This window comes from Oncorhynchus kisutch, linkage group LG3 (assembly GCF_002021735.2).
Source record: "Oncorhynchus kisutch isolate 150728-3 linkage group LG3, Okis_V2, whole genome shotgun sequence".
NCBI lineage: Eukaryota > Metazoa > Chordata > Actinopteri > Salmoniformes > Salmonidae > Oncorhynchus > Oncorhynchus kisutch.
In genome coordinates, this window is record NC_034176.2 from 46771820 (window position 1) to 46797375 (window position 25556).

At 42.4% G+C, this 25556-nt stretch overlaps 1 protein-coding gene across 1 annotated transcript in view; it reads left to right on the top strand.

Moving 5' to 3' along the window:
- The window catches only part of msh3 (mutS homolog 3 (E. coli)), a 137977-nt gene that overhangs the window by 56524 nt on the left and 55897 nt on the right, over nucleotides 1-25556 (top strand). The window contains exons 15-19 of the mRNA XM_020475974.2: nucleotides 1257-1425; nucleotides 3626-3690; nucleotides 3952-4068; nucleotides 8499-8606; nucleotides 8865-8979. Of these exons, the coding sequence (XP_020331563.1) occupies nucleotides 1257-1425; nucleotides 3626-3690; nucleotides 3952-4068; nucleotides 8499-8606; nucleotides 8865-8979 (574 nt within the window). The remainder of the gene's footprint in view (nucleotides 1-1256; nucleotides 1426-3625; nucleotides 3691-3951; nucleotides 4069-8498; nucleotides 8607-8864; nucleotides 8980-25556) is intronic.

Below are 25556 nucleotides of genomic sequence, written 5' to 3' on the forward strand. Positions count from 1 at the left end.
CTAATACACCAACACCAATAAACAGAAAAAAAGGAAAGGGAATCGATGGTAGCTAATAGGCCGGCGATGACGACCACCGAGCTCCGCCCGAACAGGAAGAGGCACCATCTTCGGCGGGATTCGTGACAGCCTGTAGGACTTGCCTTGTTGATAGTGTTGTTAAGAAGGCAGAGCATCGCTTTATTATAGACAGACTTCTCCCCATCTTAGCTACTACTGCATTAATATGTTTTGACCATGACAGTTAACAATCTAGTGTTTCTCCAAGAAGTTTGGTCACCTCAACTTGCTCAATTTCCACATGATTTATTACAAGATTTAGTTGCGGTTTAGGGTTTAGTGAGTGTTTTGTTCCAAATACAATGCTTTTAGTTTTAGAAATATTTAGGACTAACTCATCCCTTGCCACCCACTCTGAAATGAACTGCAGCTCTTTGTTGCGTGTTGCAGTCATTTCAGTTGCTGTAGAAGCTGATGTGTATGACGTTGAGTCATCCGCATACATAGACACTCTGGCTTTACTCAACGTCGGTGGCATGTCGTTAGTAAAAATGTAAAAAAGCAGGGGGCCTAAACAGCTACCCTGGGGAATTCCTGATTCTAACTCGGTTATAATTTAGAGGCTTATTATAGCAGGGGGTGTAAAAGCATAACATATACTTTTTCCAGCAGCAGACTATGATCAATAATGTTAACAATGAGGTAAGGTAAGGAAGTTTATGCAAAGGAGGCTTTATAGACAAAAAGAGCGCACTGCATCGATCCTCGACACTTCAAAGAGGGCCAGCCTACTTTCTAATATAACATGTAATTGATGTGTACTGAACATATCACCCGTAATAAAGCGCAATGCGCTATGATAAACTACATCCAATGGCTTCGATACATTCATATAGACGATATCGCTATAGTTAATAACCGGAATGAATGTTGACTTAATTATTTGTTTTCTGCTATTTAATGAAAGACAGGACCTGTTCCTATAGATGGGGTATATATTAACTAATTCATCAACTTGTTTTTTGAAAGATAGCTTTTCGTCAATCCAGATGCCCAGATATTAATAAGTGGGCTCCATCCAAATCAGACACATTTTTACGTAATTTGGTAAATAACATCAAAGGTTTTCAAAGGTTTTCTGTTGTGAAATAAAGGCAGATTGAAGCTCTGACTGAGCTTGGTCAGCTGTGGGGCAATGGCATACACCACAGTGTCATCTGCATACAGGTGAAAGTAAAAAATGTGTGTGTGTGTAGGTCAGGGGATAAGAGGGAGCTGTTCTGTGACCTATCGGGCTTCCCAGTGCTCCAGGAGAGGAGAGTCGAGATCCAATCGGTTCTGACTGAGATACAAGACCACCGGAGAGAGGTCCGATACACACTCAGGACCCCCACACTGGACTACGTCAGAGTCAGTGGACAAGAGGTAACAGAGAGAGAGAGACTGTGTGTTGTGTGTGACAGAAGCTGCGGGTGGACAGGGGAGTGTGTGTCTGTTTGTGTTAGGCGGAGACTAATATCATTTTAGCCCTATTCCCACTACAAGATATGAAGGAGAGTCTGAGGAGCGGGGTGGCGAAAGATAATTCTACATTACAGCCTTGCCTTTCGTTGTGGCTGGCAATGTGACATACTTGGTCCGCAGCTCAAAATGACAATTTTACTATTAAAAACAAAAAATTGTGTTTTAATTGAGAAACTGGCATTGGTCTGAAGCCAATAAAGATAGGAAATTCACTTGAGTACCACAATGCCTACTCCACCCATGCTCAGCCAAGGTTCTCCAGCACACAACTTTGACTTACTACAGTAGCTATGTTGGTCTATTGTAGACAAAAGCACAGTTGCTTTAACAGCATGTATTCATCAAGTAGCATTAAATTCACACTTTGGATGGCTAGGCTACCTAGGCCTTTTGAATCCAAAATTATTGACAGGAATTAATTAATCAATCATCACAATAGTGATGGCATACTGGATGAGTATCTTTTTAATTACAGCTGCAAAGGCCTACACAATGCAACCCTACATACAGCGAGCTCAACCCTGTTTTTGTCCAATCGCAGTTGTTGTCTGTTTTAAGGGTTTTACTTTTTTCCAGTATTTATTTTTTTATGTCCTGCGCTAAAACTAGGATCCGGAGTTGGTTAGGTTAGCATACTACCAGATCAGGAAAAACTCTGGGCCCCAGGAAAACAATTTCCCCACCACCACTCTGGGACCTGTGGTTCCACCTCTGAAATAACACAATATTACAAATGAAACAACATATCCTATTTGTATGCTCTATATTTTCCATGTTTTTGGTGGTGGGAATGGACTTCCATAGTTTTACGAGGCTCAGTGCAGCCGGCGGCTACTGCGACAATTTCAGAATGTAACAGGCACTTAAGTAAAAAATCTATAAAACAAATCTCAAATATTAGGAAAATGTCTATACATTTCAACTGTTTAAAAAAACATTGCACTGCTATTACCATTTATATTGTAGGAGTGTTAACTCAATGAGACAATTCTGTTTACACTGCCCTGCTTCAAGTGGTTGGGCGAGTGTCATGCGCTACTTCCAGAGATAGTGGTCGAGACGTAGCAAGTACGCAAGTTTGCATTTGAGTAATATGTGTAGCCTATGGTATTTTTTACAAAAAGTTTACTAAGTGTGAAGAGGCCTTTTGTGTAGGTGGCTGAGTCACAGTGGTGATCTAATTTAGACGTGCGTGTATGTTTGCGAGAAAAGCTGCGGGTGAATAGGTGAGTGTATGTGTTTGTGTTAGGCGGGCACTGATGGCCTCATTTTCTGTAGGTGGCTAAGGTCACAGTTGGGATCTGATTTTAGTTGTGTATGTGTGTCTGACTTTTTAACTGCTTAAATGTAACCTAATGTAATTCCCCAAAGTAATTATTTATCATAAGAGGGCCATAAACCAGGGTTTCCCAAACTTAACCCTTAACACTACACAGCTGATTCAAATAATCAAAGCTTGATGATGAGTTGTTTGTTTGAATCAGCTATGTAGTGCTACAGCAAAAACCAAAATGTGCACCCAGAGTAGGCTCCACGACCGAGTTTGGGAAAACCTGCCACAAACAAAAATTAGTAATGCTGCAGGAAAGGTTCAAATCTTACCTTACTGGTAAAAAATAGTTATACATTGCTGAGGTGTAGTCACTTTTGAAGACACAAGTACACAGTACAAATACGAAAATAGGGTTCAGCCAGGAGTTGATGGACAGTCAGAAGAGTGAATGAAATGGTAGGAGGGACATCCTAGCTTCAAATGGTGTCAGAATTCACATCCTGCGTCACACAGGCAGAAGAGACAAAATCCTTTCCGTAAGAATCAAGGCTACCTCTCAATGCAAGCCATTTCAATCTGTGGTGTCCACATATTGATTTATAAGCGCAAATTTCTGTCCTAACCGGTACCAGAACCACGCAGGTCCCCAAAACATCAGACTTTACATCTTTAAGGCTTGTTTGTGTGTTTTAATCAAATTGACGTTGTCTCTGTCTGCAGGCAAGTTATTTATCTCCCCTCCTGTTCTACCTCCTAAACTCTCTCCATCCTTCTCTCTCCCCCTACGTCCCTCTCTTCCTGCTTCCCTCTTTGCCTCCCCCATCCCAGTTCTTGATAGAGGTGAAGAACTCTATGGTGTCTGTGGTTCCGTCCGACTGGGTTAAGATCAGCAGGTGAGAACACAGAGAGGACAGAGACGGGAGTTTTACACATTTTGTCACATTTTATTTATCTGTTCTAATCAGTGTTGTCTCTTCCTGTTATGTCTACCTTTCCCCTCGGTCTCATTTCTCTGGCCACCGTCTTGTAAGATAGAGGTCCCGACAGGAAATTGTGATATTTTTTTAGCTGGGAAATGAAATTAAAGGCCATGATCTATGACTGAGGATGAATCGCTCTCTCTCCCCCTCCCTCCTTCCCCTACTCCCTTCAAGTACTAAGGCAGTGAGTAGGTACCAGTCTCCGTACCTGATAGGAAGATGTAGGAGTCTGTCCCAGCTCAGAGAACAGCTGCTCATCGACAGCCAGAAAGAATGGACCAACTTCCTACAGTATGTATCCTTTATTCATCACTTACAGTACATCAATTTCAGGTTGTTGACATCCATCCAAAGTGGGGAGAGGGTTGATGTGTAAAACAGCAGAAATTCCAATGGGAGGTATAAGACCTAGTTAAAAGGGGCTACATGTAACATTTCCACCGGCAACTAACACCAACTGTCAATTACATATCAGTAGTAGCAAAGTTCTAGAAATCCACAAGAGTAAAACATACTTTTTAGAACACCGCACAATGCAGCTAATTAGCATTTCACTTCTAATTAGCATTTTTACTGGGACTACAAGCCAGTCCAGCTGATAAGGTAAGAAGCAGTAATAAGCCATTTTAGGTGTTTTAAAGTGACCTTAAAAAAAAAACGAATGAAAAAAATCTAAAGACATCTTTCCCGCCAACCCGCCATGTCAGGTCTCCTGGCACCTCCACTCCTATGAGGGACAGCTCCCCAGATACCAGTCAAAGCTCTTCTCTGTCCTGGCACCACAATGGAGGAACAAGCTCCTTCCTAAAATCCAGACAGCAGAGTCCCTGCCCATCTTCCAAAAATGTCTCTTCAAAAGCCTCTTGGTTTAACCCCCAAGCACCCCCTTGCACTAACACTTGCACTTTATTTTCTTACTATCACTGATTGTGCTAATAGCTGTACTTGGAGGAAAGTTTTACTTGCAGCGACTGTGATATGTCTTACCTACCTTAATGTAACAGTATTTCTTCCGTCACTCTCCTCGCCACAATGTGGGATTGAACCAGGGACTCCCTGCACACATCAACAACATTCACCCTCGAAGCACTGTTACCTATCGCTCCACAACAACTACTTCAAGGTCTTGGAGTGAGTGACTAGGGCTGTTGCGGTGACTGTATTACCGCCACACCGGCAGTCATGAGTCATGACCGCAGTAAAATTCCATGTCACGGTAATCTCCTCTTATGCACTCTGGACAAGCTTTGGTAGTACCCAACTTGGTAATGACCATCAGGTCCTAATGGCCTGGTACACGGGGCTCTATTGTCCCTCTAACCATTGGTATCAATGCAAATGCAATCGAAAATCACATTAAACACTTATCATCAAAACAGTATCATGCTTTTAAAACTCACCTCACTGTGCTGATCAATTTGAGTGTAAAAAATGGTTGTTGTGGATGTTTTTTCAAAGTCCCAACAGAACGAAATGGACAGCGCTTTCTAAGGTGATGATTAATTTAAAACACCCATACGCAATATTAGAGTTTATGCATAGGCTTATGAACCTAAGCCCCCCCCGGCACAATATGGGGGATATTGTGCCGTTATACAATACATAGCCTACCACATAGTACCCATGCCAGACAAACAAAACTGATTTAAAACGGTACATAATAGGTCAAGCCCATTAGGGGGGGGCTTGCTTGTCTGCATTTATTTTGACATTAATACGTGTCAAAAATCTGTTTGCCAATTAAGCCGCATATACAAACATGGTCTCTTTGTTTTCTTGAGTAAGGCAGCTCCAAAATGCAGGTGTTTCAGCCTAGCTCAGTTCTTTCTGTGGTGGTGTGGCAAGCCAGCAGAAAATACAGAGCGTTGAGCTGTGATTGGCTCTGTTCTGTCACTCATGGGGACATTACATCACCGCCAAGTCTAAGGGTAGAGCTAGAAACTTGTAGCCCCTTGGATGCTGCCATAGACTTACATTAGAAGTGCCCATCCAAGAAGGCTCAAGGTCATTGGCCACAGATAACATTTCTTCAAATCACATTATATGTACTTTTTTTTAAAGGCAGTAAATGAGGCTGAATGAACTGTTTCGCTGCCAGACAAGGCTCCACTGATAGCCAGATGTAACAGTGGTAAGGTATTGGGACTGCTGTTGGGACAGCATTATGTAGGCCCTAATAGTTTGCGGGCACCGTTTGTCACTGTTATAGTGCACTTAATGTATTGTTTAGTGTTGTGTTGTCTAGTGGCTTTGCTGGCATGCATCCCACTTTTCTATATTTTTTTTGCCCCACCAAGATTTACATGCTAAAATCGCCTCTAGTCTAGCCTATTCTCCAAAATTAAACAAATTTGAATAATAATAATAATAAAGTGTGGGCTGTATTTTTATTCATACTGGATGGACTTAATGCTAGACTCCATCATTTCTATCCAGCAGTCTGGGAGAGAACGCATAGCCCTGGGCAATGCTGTTGGTTCATTGATTGTGCAGGGCAGCGTACAGAGTTAGCCTACAATTATAGTACATTTGTATTTGATTTTGAATAGCCTAGTAATAGGGCAGTTTTTACATTTTCAAAATTAATTTAATTTTAGCCATACAGAATATCTCACCACCGTGCATTTCCATCTCCTACTCTCTCTCCTTTATTCCTTTCTAGAGCGCTCAGAGGGGCTGTCAAAAGTTTAGTGAAATATGTTTTCGTACGAAAACATGTTACTATCGATATTCCCGAACAGATTTCCCTTGGTTTCCCAAATTAAGCACTGAGTAGCAGCAGGAACAGGGTTGGAGCAGCTCATATGAAGCACAACATGCTTCGCTCTAAAACTGAAGTAGCCTACTCGGCATCATTGACGATCCCTCAGACGATCCCGCAGGTGAAGAAGCTGCATGTGGAGGTCCTGGGCTGGCTTGGTTACATGTGGTGCCACACCTGTCAGGTGGACAGATTATTTTGGCAAAGGAGAAACGCTCACTGACGGGGATGTAAACAAATTTGTGCACAAAATTTGAATTAAATAATATTTTGGTGTATGGAACATTTCTGGGATCTTTTATTTCAGCTCATGAAACATGGGGACCCACATTTTACATGTTGTGTTTATCTTTTTGTTCAGTATATCGAAATACATTTTACATATTAGTAAAGACAATATTAAATTGAGCATAGTCTGATGGGTAAAAATATGATCACTTGATGAGTGAACAGATGTGCAGCTTGAGGCAAGGAACAGAGGGCAAGCTTTGTGACTTTCAAATCATTAATAGTCGCATCATGCAGCTGTCGTGGAATTATTCTAATCAAAATGAGACTTTTAGATTTCTTCAAAACAATCAAACTTTATTATTTAATTACTGCAGTAACGGAGCTTGTCATTGACCCACCTGTACAGTAAGTGATTTGTTGAGAGCCCAAACAGCAGAACTAAGCCACAACATTTTATAACAAAGTACCTCCTCCTGGATATTCTTGACAAATCACAGATGAGAGAATTTATACAAAGGTACATTTTGCTCTCATGCAACATACGTCAAGATTTACATGGCGCCAAATATCTGTCTATAGTTAATTTACTTCTTTCTTATACAGAAATACTAATGCAACATAGACACTAGGTCCTTTCCTTAAATAAACTGGAGATTGGGTCTCCCTGGCACCGACAGACAGGCACACAGACACTAATCATGGAAGGGATTGTTGTTTTATCACCAAGCCATCATAAATCTACTGTTAATGTTAAATCTCAGAGGCTTCTCTCTCCACACAGACACATAAGAGTTCTAAGAACTCTATTATGTTGCCTCTAAGAAAAACAGACAGTGTAAGTACTAATATAGGCTTACATTCTAATATAAAAGTAATGTGATTAACATAATGTTGTAATTCTACAACACAGACCATAATTTCTAATACACAAACAAAGGTTTGTGTCTCTCACAACTTAAGTTTCCAAATATCTCTAAATCTAGCATATATGACCTGTTTCAAATGATCACTTTTAAAACTTCATATGAGCACTCGCTCCGGAATGGGAAAAATATCCTTTCTATTTTATTCAACTAAGTTCAATTATATTCTTCTTACTATAAAATCATATCATATAAAATAATGGCATGGGACTTCTAAGCATATCTTGTCTGCTAAATGAACAAGCCTATAGCCTATGACATGGAGCAGAGCCAGAAAACATACAGTAGGCCAACTCATATTCTGTTCTTCTGAAATACATTTTCTCTTTATCATAATGTTTTTTTTTAGACCTGACCAAAATAAATAATGGATTTATTGTGATGGTGTATATTAAATAGGATTTTTTATTAGACTTTTTTAAGTGTGTATAGGTGTTCCAAATAGGTGCACACCGCTAACTAGCTAGCCATTTCACACTGGTCACACTCACCCCCTTTTGACCTTCTCCACAGCAACCAGTGATCCGGGTCAACAGCATCAATCTAACAGTATTGCTTATGTCCCTCTCCTCGCTCCATAAAAGCCTCGACCCTTGCAGAGCAAGGGAAACAACTACTTCAAGGTCTTGGTGCGAGTGAAGTCACCAATTGAAACGATACTAACGGGCACCACTAACTAGCTAGCTATTTCACACCGATTACATTAAGACAACTGCATATCACTTTTGGTAATAACTTTTGGTAGTTTTGTCTGTTCCCCTTCTGTACTCAAACTCTCTCTCTATCTCTCTCTCTCCTGCTCTCAGTCAGTTTGGGGAGTACTACCACACTATGAAGAAGGCTGTTGGTAACTTAGCAACAGTGGACTGCCTGTTCTCATTGGCTGAGGTCGCTAAGCAGAGGAACTACTGCAGGTAATCACTCTGATGACCTTTACCTTAGGTGTGTGTGTGTGTGTGTGTGTGTGTGTGTGTGTGTGTGTGTGTGTGTGTGTGTGTGTGTGTGACTGTGTGTGTGTGTGTGTGTGTGTGTTACAGTTTTAAACAGCCTGTGAGGAGGAGTGGACTGGGTCCAGAAGGCTTAGCTCTACTGCCAACTGCACCCTAAACCCTCTCTCGCCAACTACACCCCCTACTTCTCACTTCAGAGTATATAACTGTGTTCTCTCCCAGGCCGGTGTTGTGTGAAGGAGACCGTCAGATCGTGATCAGGGACGGCAGACATCCTGTGATAGACCTACTGATGGGAGAGCACACACAATACGTCCCCAACAACACAGAATTACAGGTATACAGACAAACACACACACAAGCTGGTGTAGATTAATCCTTCTCTCTGTGAAATGCAAAAGGCGCCAATAGGAATCGAGCCAAGCTCTCATACTGCCCACCCAATCACTGTACAGATCAGCAATGTAATATCGACCTTTCAATCTCTCTCCATAAATCGTTCTCTCTCTTTCTCTCAAATTTTATTGGTCACATGCTTCTTAAACAACAGGTTAAATGCTTACATTGAAAGTGAAATGTTTACTTATGGGTCCTTTTCCAACAATGTATAGTTGAAGATAAAAAATATAAATAGTGACACGAGGAATGAATAACAATAACAAGTAAAAAATAACATGGTACCAGTACCAAGTCGATGTGCGCGGGTGCAAGGTAATTGAGGTAGTTATATACATATAAGTAGGAGTAAAATGACTAGGCAATAGGATAGGTAATAGACTGTAGCGGCAACGTATGTCGAGCAACAGCCTATGTGTGTGGCGTCGGTATGCATGTGTGTGTTGGGGTGTAAGTATGTGTGAGTGTGTGGGTAGAGTCCAGTGTGTGTGCGTAGTCAGTGCAAGAGAGAGAGTTCAAAAAAGGGTCAATGCAGGTAGCCATTTGATTAACTACTGTATTTAGCAGCCTTGTTTAGCAGTCTCATGGCTTGTGGGTAGAAGCTGTTCAGGGTTCCTGTTGGTTCCAGACTTCGGACAGTGGGACCGCTTGCCGTGCGTTAGCAGAGAGAACAATCATTGGCTTGGGTGGCTGGAGTTTTTAAAAATGATTGGGCCTTACTCTGACACCGCCTGGTATAGAGGTCCTGGATGGCAGGGAGTCGGCCCAAGTGATGTACTGGGAGGTGATGGAGTCACCTCCTCTTCACAACTCGGTGAAGTGGACACCAAGGAATTTGAAGCTCTTGACCTGTTCCACTACAGCCCGATCTATGTAGATGGGGGCGTGCTCGCCCCTCCTTTTCCTGTAGTCAACGAACAGCTCCGTTGTATTGCTGACGTTGAGCAATATTTTGTTGTCCCTAGCACCACAACTGCCAGGTCTCTGACCTCCTCTCTATAGCCTGCCTCATCGTCGTCGGTGATCAGTCCATCCACCGTTGCATCGTCAGCAAACTTGATGACGACGATGAGGCAGATTTTTTATGGAATATCTACATAGGCGTACAGAGGCCCATTATCAGCAACCATCACTCCTGTGTTCCAATGGTACATTGTGTTAGCTAGTCCAAGTTTATAATTTTGGGGAAGTCTCAGCCAGCTCATCAGGAGGCAACCGGTCCGCTCCAGATCCCCGGGATTGTCCCTGCGGTTGGCGTCCTGCGGCTAGAGCCGAACACGCCGGGGAGGGGGAACTTCCACGTATGCTCTCTCTCCGATGCTCTAGGTTGTCATGTTCCCCCGCGCCTTAGCCGGATCGACAGGTTCCCGCACCTTAGCAGAGGTGACCGCTCCGCTCCTGATCCCCGGGATCGTCATCTTGGTCGGCGCCCTGCGGCTGGAGCCATGCGTCGGGGGTACTGTCACGTGTGCTCCCTCTCTGGCCTATAGGTCACCAGGCTGCTCGTTAGGGCGCACACCTGTCACCAGCGTTATGCACATAATGACACTCACCTGGACTCCATCACCTCCTTGATTACCTACCCTTTATATGTCACTCCCGTTGGTTTCTTCCCCAGTCGTCATTGTTCCTGTTTCATGTCGGTGCACTGTTTGTGTTTCTTGTTTTGTTCATTTATTTATTCTATGTATTCACTCCCTGAACTTGCTTCCGTACTCTCAGCGTACATTGTTAGAAGGGCAGCATCCCGGAGTCGCCTCTTCGCTGTTGACGTTGAGACTGTTATTTTGCGGGTACTATTATTGAAGCTGCCAGTTGAGGACTTGTGAGGTATCTGTTTCTCAAACTAGACACTCTAATGTACTTGTCCTTTTGCTCAGTTGTGCACTGGGGCCTCCCACTCCTCTTTCTATTCTGGTTAGGGCCAGTTTGCACTGTTCTGTGAAGGGAGTAGTACACAGCGTTGTACGAGATCTTCAGTTTCTTGGCAATTTCTCACGTGGAATAGACTTCATTTCTCAGAACAAGAATAAGACTGACACGTTTCGGAAGAAAGGTCTTTGTTTATGGCCAGTCATCTGTGGATCTGTTGGGGCGGTATGGGAATTAGAGTGGGTTCAGGGTATCTGGGATGATGGTGTTGATGTCAGTTATGACCAGCCTTTCAAAGCATTTCATTGCTATACTGTAGATGTGAGTGCTACGCAGCGATAGTCATTTAGGCAGGTTATCTTGGCGGATGTTACCTGTGCTGTTACCATTGCTTCTGGTTGGTGAAAGTACAGTATGTACAGTCACTGTGGGGAAGACGTAATCAATGCACTTATTAATGAAGCCGTTGACTGATGTGGGTGAATTCCAGAAAATATTCCGGTCTGTGTCAGCGAAACAGTCCTTTAGTTTAGCATCTGCTCCATCGGACCACTTCCATATTGAGCGCATCACTGGTACTTCTTGCTTGAGTTTTTGCTCATAAGCAGGAAGCAGGAGGATATAGTTATGGTCTCATTTGCCAGAGGAAGGGCCTTGTGTCCATTTCAGTGTGTAGAATAAAGGTGATTTTGAGTTTTGTCATCTCAAGTTGTACAGATGACATGCTGTTTAAAAATGAAGTAAAACAGATTTCAGTTTCCCTCTTATTCTCTTTTATTCTCTCCCTCCAGATTGAGCGAAAGAAGAAATGCATCGATCTCTTTGTGCTCATATGGTCATTACTCTCTATGGACTGTTTATTCATGTTCATATCATGTCCATAAGTCATAACATTCAATGAGAGGGTGGATAGAAAGATCGTAGGACAGGGACCTCACGATACGTTGCATGATACATACACTATTCGCTACATATTGCGATTCGTTATGCATTAAGATTGAATATGTATTGACATTTGATTCTGCAATAGGGTGGAACTGAGGATTGAACCACTATGCTGCTAAGGTTTTAAATCTTTCCAGGCAGAAACAATTTTGCCTGATTAATCTGCTTAGAACTGCTCAAAGTCAGAATATCAATTGATATAGAGTCAGGTCAAAAAATATTGGTACCTTTTTGATAAAGATGAGCAAAAAAAGACTGTATACAGTAATATTAATCAGAAATACTGAGCTATATTTGGTAAATTATATTATTTTATACTAATACAAGTTTGAGGAGGCTCAAACTTGGCCACAAGTGGCTCTTCCAGCAAGACAATAACCCCAAGCACACGTACACATCCACAAAGAAATGGTTAATTAACCACAAGATCAACATTTTGCAATGGCTATCTGTCTCAGGACTTGAACCCTATTGAAGACCTGTGGTTTGAATTGAAGAGGGCTGTCCATAAGTGCAGATGAAGGATATCAAGGATTTGGAAGGTTTCTGTATGGAGGAATGGTCTAAGATCCCTCCCAATGTGTTCCCCAATCTCATAAAACATTTTATTTCCAAAAATAAAAATAGTGCCCCCTAGTTTCAAGAGGTTGAAGTGCATAATTTCAAATCCAACGTGCTGAAGTACAGAGGCAAAACAAAAACAAAAAATGTTACTGTCCCAATTCTTTTGGAGCTCACTGTAGCTGTATTTATGCTGTTGTTCAAATGCCCAGTTTGCTTAAAATATATTCTCAAACAAGATGGTATGTTAGATAACCTATGGCAGCAACAAGTTTGCGAGTCAGTTTGGCTACTCTCTCTCTCTCTCCCTCCGTGCCACACACTGTCAAAGAGCAGCGCACCGGCTCTCTCGCAAGTCATGTGAGCAAGTCTCCATTTAAAACAAAAAACATGTATTTAAACTGTCCAGAGAGAGATTAAAGTAGACGGCACGCGTCAAAGTGATTGTTTGATGACCCTGCGTCATGATGACGTGTGCATGTCTAAATATGGGCCTCCGGCCCGTCCCCCCTGTTCCTGTGGTCACGTGTTAGAGGGTGTGTGTTATTTTATATCTATATGGCATCCTTTGAAGTAGTCATGGTGATTGATGTCTAGGGGCCTGGTTGAACCGGGGGGGGGGTTGAGTGTTTGAACTTTTGGAACGTGTATGTACCCCACCCCCAGTTTTATCGCCCTTATGTTTGTTATCTGATGAAGCAGGAATGTCCTGGGGTATTGGGCTGTGGCATATGCATTATAAATGTCCCGAACAAGGCGTGCGAAACCAGAACAGTAAACACTATTTTTAAACATGGATTTTGCGATCAGTGGCAAAGCTGTGATGACTGTAGCAACTGAAGCAGGACCGCGGCTGAAACATAGAGAAAGGGCAAAGTATACAGCCGCAATATACGATGCTCCAAAAAAGCGGTTTCTAAATGTGTATAGAACCCAGATACCGCCCGCAACTGCGCTGAAAGATGAAGTGCCGATGTCTAACGGACAGCAATGGGGGTATCTGTTTGATTACTTGGCCTGTAGAGTGAAACTCTATACGGTAGCCGAAGGAGAAGAATATACCGACCAGACATTAGGAGTGGCCTATGGGGTTGAAGACTGGACAGTTTTTCGCCAGGTTTTGTGTCCCGAACTGAGACGTATCACCAAGGGTTACAGCTTGTTCACAGGCTACGAGACCCTTTGGGAAGGTACCCCTGACACCTCCGGAAGAGTATTTCACCGGGTGAAAATACAGAGAAAGAATGGACTTCCCTGTGGCTGCGTGGAGTTCTATATCAGCACCGAGGAAATCCGCAACCAAAACATCCGGGATGGCGGTTTGGTCTGTGATTTTAGGCTTCGCATGCTTTAAAAGTTGGCCTTTAATGGAATTGAAAATGTTGGAGTTGTTGGACGCTCTGTTTGTACAGAGCCAACAGCGCCAGTGCATTGTTCAGCTAAAGAAGTGCATAATATATACGAATCTGGAGGATTACGACTCAAAGCAGCCCCATGAAGGTACATCGTCAGAAGGGGAAGCCCCCGAAGAAAACTAGGTAAGCTGCGGCGTTAACCACGCCCAGATACCCCGAGGGCTGGTTCAACAATAAAAGGAGGGTCCTTAAAACCTACAGTTCTTAACCTACGCATTAACCATGGATATTCCTAACGCATACCAGAACTCCGAAACGTCATGGGGGCCCGACACTAAGGACTGTATGCCGCGCAGCCCTACATTCTACTCCCCCCTGGCAAGACCCTCGACACCCCCTACATGTACACAGCCTGAGGACGTGTTTGATGGGGTGGTCAGTACTATTTTTGTGGACACCATCAAGGCCTCTGTAGCCACGCTTTTAGACGTGGTGATTGGAGAATATATACGAGAAAAATGCATCGGTTGTGAGATTAATCACCCCAGCCAGCGCAGGCATCCATGCCTTTACGACCCCCCAAGATTCTACTTCTTCAACAATTTTGAGGCGCTGGTGAAAAGACTTTGGTCCTGCAGGTTTATACCATCGCTGGTCAGAGCCCTGGAGGCTATGGGCCTTGTGCCGTCTATCCCCAGAGTTTATGGGGTAACAGAGGCATTCCTACATGAACTGAAGGAGGCGATCCACATCCACGAGAAACTCAAAGAAATCCGACACACCCTGGTGGACGATAACAAATACCGGGAGGCTGTGGTGGCTGATTTGATGACTTTCTGGCTCAATAAACCCCAAGAGACCGAGTGACATTTTTGTTATTTAGATGTAGAGCAATGGGTAACTATGTGTATACGATGTTAGAGAGAATAAATACATTTTTTCTTTTGAGAGAACTTACAAGTGTTATGCATCAAATTATTGAAAATAAAGTGAACAATGTAGAGCGTGTGTTGAAAATGGAACAAATCATGAATCATGTACGACATGCGGGCGAGTGTCTACAATGGACACAAATGGTAACCCGGCTTGGTGGTGATTCTGAAGAACTAGAAACAACCTTGTCTAACTTTATTTGTTTGAAACACCATTTAATTGTAACATGTATCATATTTGTTGTTTATATACTTTTATAGCGGATGTGTGTGTTGTAAAAATTCAGCGAAACAAACCTGTTAATCTAAACCAAATATACAAGGTTTTGCATGATTCGATCATTGAGAAAGCGGGGACATGTATCCTGCAACGAATTCTGAATTGTCTGTATACGTAATATATAATGTTTTCTTGAAAATAAAAATCCCAAAAATGAAATTTAAATGTTGTCGTTATTTGAAAGTGGCTCATTAACGTTATTGTACCTCAGAGAGGCAAGAAGGATGGCAGAGCAGATGTTGAAAAACATTTATTATAATCCCTCTAACCCAGGGTCTTATGGGGGTAAGGAACGTTTACAGAGAGCTATAGCCGAAGAAACAGGTAGCCGGTTAAGCGATGCTAAAGTGAATGAGTGGCTATCAGAGCAGGATGCGCACACTCTGCATAAGCCCGTAAGAAAACATTTTCCCAGAAATAGAGTTTTTTCTACCCAGCCATTGTCGCAATTTCAGGCTGATCTATGTGACATGCAGGCCCTTGCAGATAAAAATGATGGAAATCGCTACATGCTAACGGTTATAGATATTTTCTCTAAAATAGCTTTTGTCCGGGTCTTAAAAAATAAGAGTGGTGCAGAGATGACCCGGGCCTTTGACTCTATCTTGAAGGAAGGCGGCGCCACCAAGAAAGTGCAGACTGATGGCGGAAAATAATTTTTTAATAAGACTTTTCAGAAACTCATGAAGAAGCACAATATAGTACATTTTTCTACTGGCTCAGCTTTGAAAGCTTCAGTTGTTGAACGCTTTAACAGAACTCTGAAGGAGCGGATGTGGCGCTATTTTACAGCTCACAACACGCATAGATATATCGATATAGTTCAAGATTTAGTAATTGGGTATAACAATAGTTATCATAAGAGTATACGGATGAAACCCTCCGAGGTCTCTTTGGAAAACTCTTTTCAAGTCTTTAAAAATCTGTATGGTTTTCTCCCCCTTCACCGTAAGAAAAAAATACATTTTAAATTCATTGTGGGGGACTTGGTTCGTATATCCAAGTTGAGGGGTGTTTTCGACCAAAAATATGTGCAAGGATACAGTGATGAGCTATTCACGGTTACAGAATGTCTGCCGCGCATACCCCCGGTCTACATATTAAAAGATTATGACGGGGAACTTATAGAGAGATCTTTTTATGAGAAGGAATTACAGAAGGTACAGGTGGGTAAAGACAAAGTGTTTCACGTAGAGGAGATTCTAGATCAAAAGAGAGAAAAGGGTCAAAAATGGGTGCTGGTCCGCTGGAAAAACTGGCCCCAAAAGTTCAACAGTTGGGTATTAGAGCAGGATGTGGTGGAGGCATCGGGGGTTAATTTAAACCCCCAGGCATGATAAAATACATCCTCATTCGTGTGTACACCGGAGTGCATAATGGAACACAGCGGCTTCTACCTGACTCTCCCCAGTAATGCGTCCGCACATATATATCGTAATAATCAGAGTTCGAATTATACAACCAATTTTCCAAAGCTTATAGAGTTATCAGAGGCCTGGGAAGTAGGTCTCAGCGAGATTACATACCCCCATAGCTGGTATAATATCAAAGATAAGGACCGTGATTTTTATTTCAAAAAGTTATCGGAACCTGCGAAACTTATTAAGGTTAAAAAAGGGTTCTATAGAACCGTCGACAGGATCGTCTCCGAGTTGAATGAACGCCTATCGCAGAACAGTATGGAAATATTCCTGATGTACAACCCTATACATAAATGTGTACAAATCTCAGGAGATGCTTCCGGGGGGATAAAGACCGGCGGTAATTTAGCATACATGTTGGGGATGGGTCCCAATAAATGGACGTATGTGAAAGATAAATTATTCCCATTCCCCGCGGATATACATGCAGGATTTTACAACATATTTTTTGTATACCGACATCATATCCTATCAAAGGGTCGGAGACCGCTGTGTGCCACTCCTGAGAACGGTTCATATAGACGGAAAGGATGGGGACATAGTCACTGTCACCTACGACAAGCCACACTACGTACCTGTAAGCAAGAAATATATTGAAAACATTCTTGTTGAGCTTAAAACGGATCAGAACGAAAACATTGAATTTACTTATGGTAAAACGATTGTAAAAATCCACTTTAGACCCACCAAAACCTCTACATATATAATATTAGTATTATATATTTTATATACATAATACATCTAAATTAAAATTATGGAACACCGACATCTCGACCCTAACCGGTATGTCTCATACTATGTTGATCAAGTGGGTAATGGGTTACCCGGCTATTATGGTTCCCCCACCATGTATGGTTCGGGGATAGGAGGTATATTTCGTAACCTCTTTAGGATGGTTTTACCCTTTATGAAGAGAGGCCTCAGCATAGCCAAACCGCATTTAAAATCAGCAGCAAAAAATATAGTAAGTGAGGTTGTAGCCAATGCTATGACCAGAAGGGCGTCACCAGATGTCGAGAGTCAAGAAGGCTCAGGGTTGATGATGTTCTCTCGAAGACCAAAAAAGAGACCTCCGGGTATAAGGCACAGGCTTGCGCCTAAAAAACAGAGGATAACGGTTAAAAGAAAATCAGTTAGTCAAAGACGGGGTAAAGTGAGGAGGTCTGGACCAAAAACGGTAAAAAGAATACTTTGAAGTATTTTCTAAAAGAACAAGCACCATGGCTCTTTTACACCGCATGTCCTCTGAAGCTATAAAGACAGAGCTCAATCTTTTCACGGCCCCCTTAACCCAACATTCAGTAGAGAGGTCCAGTTATGTGGAGATAGCCCCACTCTCTGCCATTACAGACAACGGCCCCATAGAGTTTTTCATACCAGGCCACGGTGACAACTATCTGGACCTCAACAACACCTTGGTGCATTTGCGTCTAAAAGTGACCAAAAGAGATGGTACTGATATTGCAAACGATGCCAAAGTGAGTCTCATTAATTACCCAGTGGCCACCATCTTCTCCCAAGTGGATGTGACTTTGGGGGAACGTCTAATCAGTCAAAGCAGTGCCACATACCCATACCGGGCCATCATGGAATGCTTACTCAACTACTCTGAAGACACTCTCAAGACCCAATTCAGCGCAGGGCTGTTTAGCAAGGATACTGCAGGAGGCTCTATGGAATCGACAGACCCATCCACCGGTGCAAATAAAGGACTGGAGGCACGGGCTCGCTACTGTGCAGAATCTCGAGAGTTTCATCTGCTAGGCCCTATACACTCTGACATTTTCTTTCAAGAACGTTTACTCTTAAATGCAGTTGATTTAAGACTAAAATTAACCAGGGCCAAGGATGAGTTTTGCCTAATGTCTGCAACGGACGGGGACTTTAGCTTAAAAGTGTTGGGGGCCACGCTTTCTATTAAAAAAGTGTCTATCTCCGGCAGTTCGTCTGGGTCACTCACAGGCTTTGATGAAAGGAAATTCCCTTTACCCTCTCCAAAGAATTACCATGAAAACCTTTAGCATACCTGTGGGCAGCAGAATCTGCAATCAAGAAAACCTATTTCTAGGCCCTTTACCGCGATACGTGGTTATAGGTTGGGTTGATCACTCCTCCAATACGGGCAGCTTAAATAAAAACCCATTTAATTTTCAACACTTCAATGCAGAGTATGTAGCTCTGTGTCAGGATGGACGTCAGGTCCCTGCTAAGGCTTTCCCACCGCAATTTAATAACAACATATCTGTGCGAGAATTTTACAATCTATTCCTGGCTACCGGGAGGCATCTAAAAGATCTCTCTTTACCTATTGACAGAAATGATTTTGCAGAGGGTTACACAATGTATGCTTTCAATTTATCCCCTGATGATGACACCTCAGGAAATCTTTTGGTGGTGTCCCAAGGTAACCTCAGGCTGGAAATGCGTTTCCGTACACCTTTAGCCTGTACCGTTAGCATGATTGTTTATGCCTGCTCTGATTCAAACTTGGAGGTGAATAGCCCGAAGACAGGTTTTAGTAGATTATTATTAAGGATCGTTGAGCAAAGACATGAATACCAAAGAGTTGGAAGGGCTCATGAGCCGACTGATTGGAAAACAATTTTGCGGAGTGTTGGCTTGTGATGAATTACCTATGGAGAAATGGATGGTGCGGTCTGCCATGTTTATTGTCAGTACCCATCCTAAACACATGCCGGGTGAATATTGGCTAGCTGTGACATTAGAAGAGGAAGGAGGAAGAAAAATCTCAACTTTTTTTGATTCCTATGGCATTCCATAGGTTTTTCACATTTCCCCAAATCTATTAAAGAATTTCTGACCAAAAACTGCTCAAAGATATACTACAACATCAAACAGGTGCAAGATAACCTTTCTACTACATGCGGTCAACACTGTGTATTCTACCTATGCCAAAGAGCCCGAGTTTCTTTTGAAGATGTTATGTCTCTTTATAAGGATGATTTAAGAAGTAATGATAACGTTGTAGCTTGTTTTGTTAGAAAATATCAAAAGTGTTCAAATGTGTATCCTTTAAGAACGTGTAATCAAGGCGTATGCTCACGCCAAATGTTTCAAGAATGACACAAATGTTAAATTGCTTATTTTTTTAAATAAAATTTATTGAATTTAATCATAGTCATTCAAAAGTCATTCAAAAGTCTAACCACCCAGAGAGATCGGGATTAGGGAAAGGTCCGGAGGCGTTCAGGGGGGTAAATGGGTTATCGTCATTCATTTCATAAGGATGCGAGGGTTTTGGGGCATCTTTAGGGGTGCTGTATCTCGTTGAAGGTTTGTGTTTTAAAGAGTGAATCTGTTGACAAATCTTATAGTTGGGTACACCTGAGAGGGGAATGTTGAGGATGGCCAGGGCCTTAAGAACCTGAAGCCACCCTGGAGGTCTTCTGTCATCAGCAACCTTGTGGGCAGATGTGGTACTTTTAAGCAAGTCAAGCATATGTGAACCCTTGACAACCGAACCCTGACGGATAAACTCTCCTTTGTCGTTCCAAGTAGCTGCCCCATTTGAGTCTTTTATCTTGTTCATAATGTAGCTAACATTTTTCCTGTTACGTGCCGGAACATGGGTTAACAAGTCATGCATAACTTTATCTTCAACAGGCATTTGATCTTCAGACGGTAAGCTCGCAGGTACAGGCATTACAGGGGCTCGTCATCTTTTAAAGGGTCCTGTAGGGAAATAGTTAAATGGCCTGTCTCTCGCTCCCCTTGTTTCACCAAGGACAAATACCTTTGCAAGAGGTTTGTGTATTTTAGGACCTTATCATAGGGGTTCAATCCTTTTTGATTCAAAACATCCTTCATGGCCGTATCCAAATCATTTTCCGCTGTTTGTCTGATATTTTCGGGACCCTGCACTTGTTTTTTAAGTCTATCCAACTCTTGTTGTGGCACCAGATACATTTTATTATTATTGGTTTCTGTACAGCACTTTGAGATATCAGCTGATGTACGAAGGGCTATATAAATAAATTTGATTTGATTTGATCACCCTATGTGTTCAACCACCACGTCGGGCTGCAATAAGGCTGGTGATGAAGGGCACGGCTATACTTAGTAAAGGTAGAATAAAACCGCCAGACTGTTGTATGCTATGTCGTTTCTTTTGAAGACTGGCCCTTTTATTGGCAAAGAGCTTGATCGCGGTCTTTTGTCTCTTTAATTTTTTCAATTGTGTCAGGGTGAGTGGAATGCGTCCTTTGAGAAGATTCAAAGCAATCTCACATAGGGATAATATGAGATCTAAAGAACAGTGACCCAAGATGGCCTTCCGTTCATTAGATGTAGCCCCAACTAGGCTTCTCAAGAGGGGCAAGTTTCTTTTTAAACGCAGAGACAGCAGTTACTTTTTAGGAACGTACGCAGCCGGCCACTCCCACGGGAACAGACCTGTTCGTAGCCTCAGGTGTTCTGGAGTATTTGCTTTTAAATCCACGATTAAATAAGAAAATGGCGCTTTGGTAGCGTCCTCGTAGCTCTCCATAAAGTAGGATTTCCTTCCCGGGTACATCTGCTGAGCTAGAGTGTTAATTTGTAGTTTGTCTCTAGGATTTTTGAACAAAACCATGTAATTGGCGTTCAAACTGATGGTGCGGCTATTTTGATCTTGGTGAAACACATTCTGCACCAAGTAAAGCACGGACAGGTTTCTATGATGAGCATATTGGGTAAACGCTCGGGCAATTTCGGGATGTTCGCTACCTGCAAATAGCATATCGTCCAAAACCAGCAGATTGTTTTTATGAGGAAGTAAAAGTTCATCATCAGACAGGGAATCAGGTATTCCTTCAACAAACTTGATTTTTATTCTCTTCAACAATTCATCATACAGAGGTTGATAACAAGAATAACACCACACAACATTATCAGGCTTTTGAGATAACACATGTTCAGAATTCTCTAAAATACTTTTTACAAAACAAGTTTTACCACTATTCGAAGGCCCTGGTTTAAGGCCGAAAATGGCAGTTGCAACCGGGGGTCAAAACCTTCTACAGCAGTCATTATATCTTAAGCTTTAAGACACCCTGTAGCTTGTAGCATAAGTCAGTAGCCAAAGGGACAATGTGGTCCAGTCAGGCAAAAGCAGTCTCTTGTCATAGACAACCCTGAATATTTTAGTAAGTGGGGCCTTCCTCAGATGGAAGCCCTTTTTTATACCTAACAATCTTTTTGTAGGAGCTCAAAATCTCCAAGTCACTATTCCTGTCATTTAGGAACCCCTCGACCAAGCGTGTGATTGATTCCAAGTTTTACACGCGGGGCATTTTCATAGTTTTGAGTCACGCCTGACACACTGCGGCATGTAGCATAAGTCAGTAGCCATAGGGCAATGTGGTCCCGTCCTGCAAAAGCAGTCTCTTGTCATAGACAACCCTGAATCTTTTAGTAAGTGGGGCCTTCCTCAGATGGAAGCCCTTTTTTATACCTAACAATCTTTTTGTAGGAGCTCAAAATCTCCAAGTCACTATTCCTGTCATTTAGGAACCCCTCGACCAAGCGTGTGATTGATTCCAAGTTTACACGCTGGGCATTTTCATAGTTTTGAGTCACGCCTTTGGCTTTCAACACCACGTGATTCTTTTGAGTCCTAAAAGCATAGCTTTTGGGACCACAGGAGGACCATTCTGTGATATGGTCACCCTCTGCGAGTTCACTCGTTAAGCCACCCAGATAGTTGCTGAGTGGTTTGCTTACATAGACCACAGAGTCTGTGTCGTGGTAAAGAACCCGCCTCTAAAGCTGCTCCATGAGCTTGTACAGTTCAAGTCGGCCATAGGCCGTGGTAAATGCTGCAAGAAACACATTTACATTACCCGGGGGTTGAACCCACTTCTTGTTACGTTGCCATTGCACCAAGGCAATGTCTTGACTCAAGAATGAAAAATGGTAAATTTTGTATTGGTCCGAAAAAAAGAAATTCCAAAAATTATTCCAGGTCTTTAATAATCGACGTTGTTAGCATATTACACCTCTGCGATAATTTGCCCCAAAGCGAATTTAAGTACAATTTCGACACATTTTGTTTGGTTTTGTTGACCTCTATTCTGTCAGGGTCAAGAAGGATGCCTTCTCTGTCGTGATAGTCTTGAATGTACCTGTCTTTGCTCTCTTGATCTGTGACCGATGCAGGATAGCCTGAAGCCATTTGCTTACATCTCAAGAAGGTCTTGAGAAAAGTTCCATACTTCAAAGATTTTGGCCACACGATACCCCATCTCTAAAGCCTTAGAGAATTCAACTGTGACCTACACCCCGGTCAGGGCCCTTTCTTGATCGGAGTGATCACATGGGGTTTGTTGTTTGTTTTCACTGCAGGTGCGACAAAGGGGAAAGAAAAGTTTTCCTTGAGGGCCCCTGTAAGCCAACACTGGTATAAACAAACCCCTAGGAGGGTAGACTGTTGCTTTGATCAGACCAAAATAGTTTTGAGGTAAGTCAAAATCACGATGAATAATTTCCGGATGCCCTATAGGATAGCATGAGGAACTCATTACATGACGATAAAGGGATGTAAAATCTACATAGCCTATTGTCTCGTCGGGTTGCGCTACATACGCAATGTCAAAGCATTGGTACGGCCGCCATACAAGGCCTGTCGGGGTTCCAGGGGTTCTGGGGTGTCATAACTGGAAAGGAAGGCTTGAACATGAGGATCAGACTTTTTGAGGGCGGTCCATTCGTGCTCCCACAAAACAACCACTTTTAGACCGTAAGTAGCCTGCAAAGAATCCCTTTTGTCTTGAAACTCTTGGTACATTTCCCCAAAACTCTTTTGGGTTAGGACACACATGGTCTGGGGCACAAAGCAAGATTTGCAACCATGGAAGAAACAACCGTTGTACTCATACACGGTCTCAACCCCGTCAATCTGGGTGTAGCCATCTACATGGTAAGAGCCAAATGCCTTCTCCCCTCGATTCAAAGCATGTTGAATAAAAATGTATTTATCCTGGGCCATATACTCTAACCATTGAATGGACCCACTAGAGTATGACTTGAATTGGCGTCGGTAGTTGTCAGGCGAGGGGATAGCTATAGAGGCTGTAGGCAGATAGTGTGTACGGTAGGTTTTCATGCATGCCGATGCAATAGTTGTACAACTCCAGGGGTCTATGCCTGCATCTTTGATTACCTCTTCTCTGAATCTGAGGCATCCTTCACGAAGTATAACCACATCATTGTCACAGTATGATTCCATCTCTTTATGGAAATCAAAGGTACCATGTCTTACTGTCTCGTACCACGTCATGAATCTCTCACGCTCTTTGGGAGACATTTGATCACACTCGTACATTTCAGGGCTGGGATATGATCCGACATAATGTAGATTCTCATCAGATGTGAAGAAGTGGGGGGAACCAGCCTATCACAGAGTTTTCAAAACCCAAGGCCTCTGGCATTTGAGCCAAGCGCATGGGTAAGAAGCTTAAACTGTCCTGTTCACACCACCACGTACCTCTAGGGGTACCATCCCCCCCTGCTCAACTGACACAGTGGCGCACAGAACGCAAAAATATTCTTAGAAATATTTAACCTCCACACATTAACAAGTCCAATAGCTCAAATGAAAGATAAACACCTTGTTCATCTAGCCAGCAAGTCAGATTTCTAAAACGTTTTACGGCGAAACACAGCACATATTTATGTCAAACCACCACCAAAAGATAGGCTAATTTACATAGCCATATTTGTAGAACAATAGATGCAATCACAAAAGCAGGATTAAAAGAAACATAATTCACTAACCTTTTGAAAATCTTCATCAGATGACAGGAATAGGACATGTTATACAGTACATTTATGTTTTTTTCAATAATATGCAATTTATATCCATAAATCACTGTTTACATTGAACGTCATGTTCAAAAAATGCTACTAGAATGTCCGGAGAAATTATCTGGCAGAAACTCTGCCAGATAACAGAAATACACATCATAAACGTTGACTAAATATACATGTTCTACATATAGTTAGAAAGATACACTTCTTCTTAATAAAACAGCTGTGTTACATTTATTTTTAACGTTACAGAATTCGTTCACTTGTCAATAATATGAGACGGCGCTCATAGATTAGCAATATGGCTCCGCTATTTCGGAGTCCACAGAAACACATAATAACCACATAAATATTCCCTTACCTTTGCCGTTGTTCGATCAGAAGTCGTAGAAGAAGTCATACTTACCAAAACCAGCGTTTGCCTTTCAAATGTGTGTCTTTGGGTTCTATGGGTTCTATGGGTCTTTGGGTTCCAAAATTCTATGGGTTGCGCATCAAAACTTCAAAATTACATATTATATGTCGACTAAACTGGTCAAACTAAGTTCAGAATCGAGCTAAAACATGTTATAAACATACATAAAAATCCTTAGCCCGAAAGGACAAGCCTATATCGTTTGGTGGATCTTGGAACGAAGAGAGCCAAACACCGAGGCGCGCGCGTATTATTGCGTGACCCGAGGGTTTCTTCCCACCAAAGGGTGAGGGAGCGCGCGATCTTCACAATGAAGTGCCCCATTGAAAGAGGACATCGCGCTGAAGAGATAGGAACTGTTCCCAGATCTGTAGCTGGTTGGGAAGGGTGGGGACGATGACGTCAAAGTTGGGCCAACTTTTCTGCTGACAGAAAGAGTTTGGAAGAATGGCTGCCCTGTGAGTTCTGCTTTACATAGAGACATAATTTGAACGGTTTTAGAAGCTTTAGAGTGTTTTCTATTCAATAATATTTATTATATGCATATATTAGCAATTTTGGACAGATTTTTTGTCAGTTTACTATGGGCACGCATTCCTCCAAAGGGGGCAGTATTCTGCCCTAGCCTTAACAGGTTTTAAACTGTCAATGTGGAGGTTGAAGGCTGGGTCTACAAAACACAAGATTTTACTACCTTGAGCTATGACCCTGGGTGCTACGCCTTGCTGTATCAATGGATTCAGAAGCAGGTAAGAATCGTAGGCTCTAGCATTGTGGGCTATAAACGTGAAGTTTCAGTACTGTGGCTTTCTAAAATGTTTTAGAAAGAGTAGTGCACAATTGGATCCTTCTGCAGACCACTTTTCCCCCTTGAATGTCGTGGTAGATACAAAAATAGGCAAATGAGCCCCCGATTGCTGATTTGTCTCAA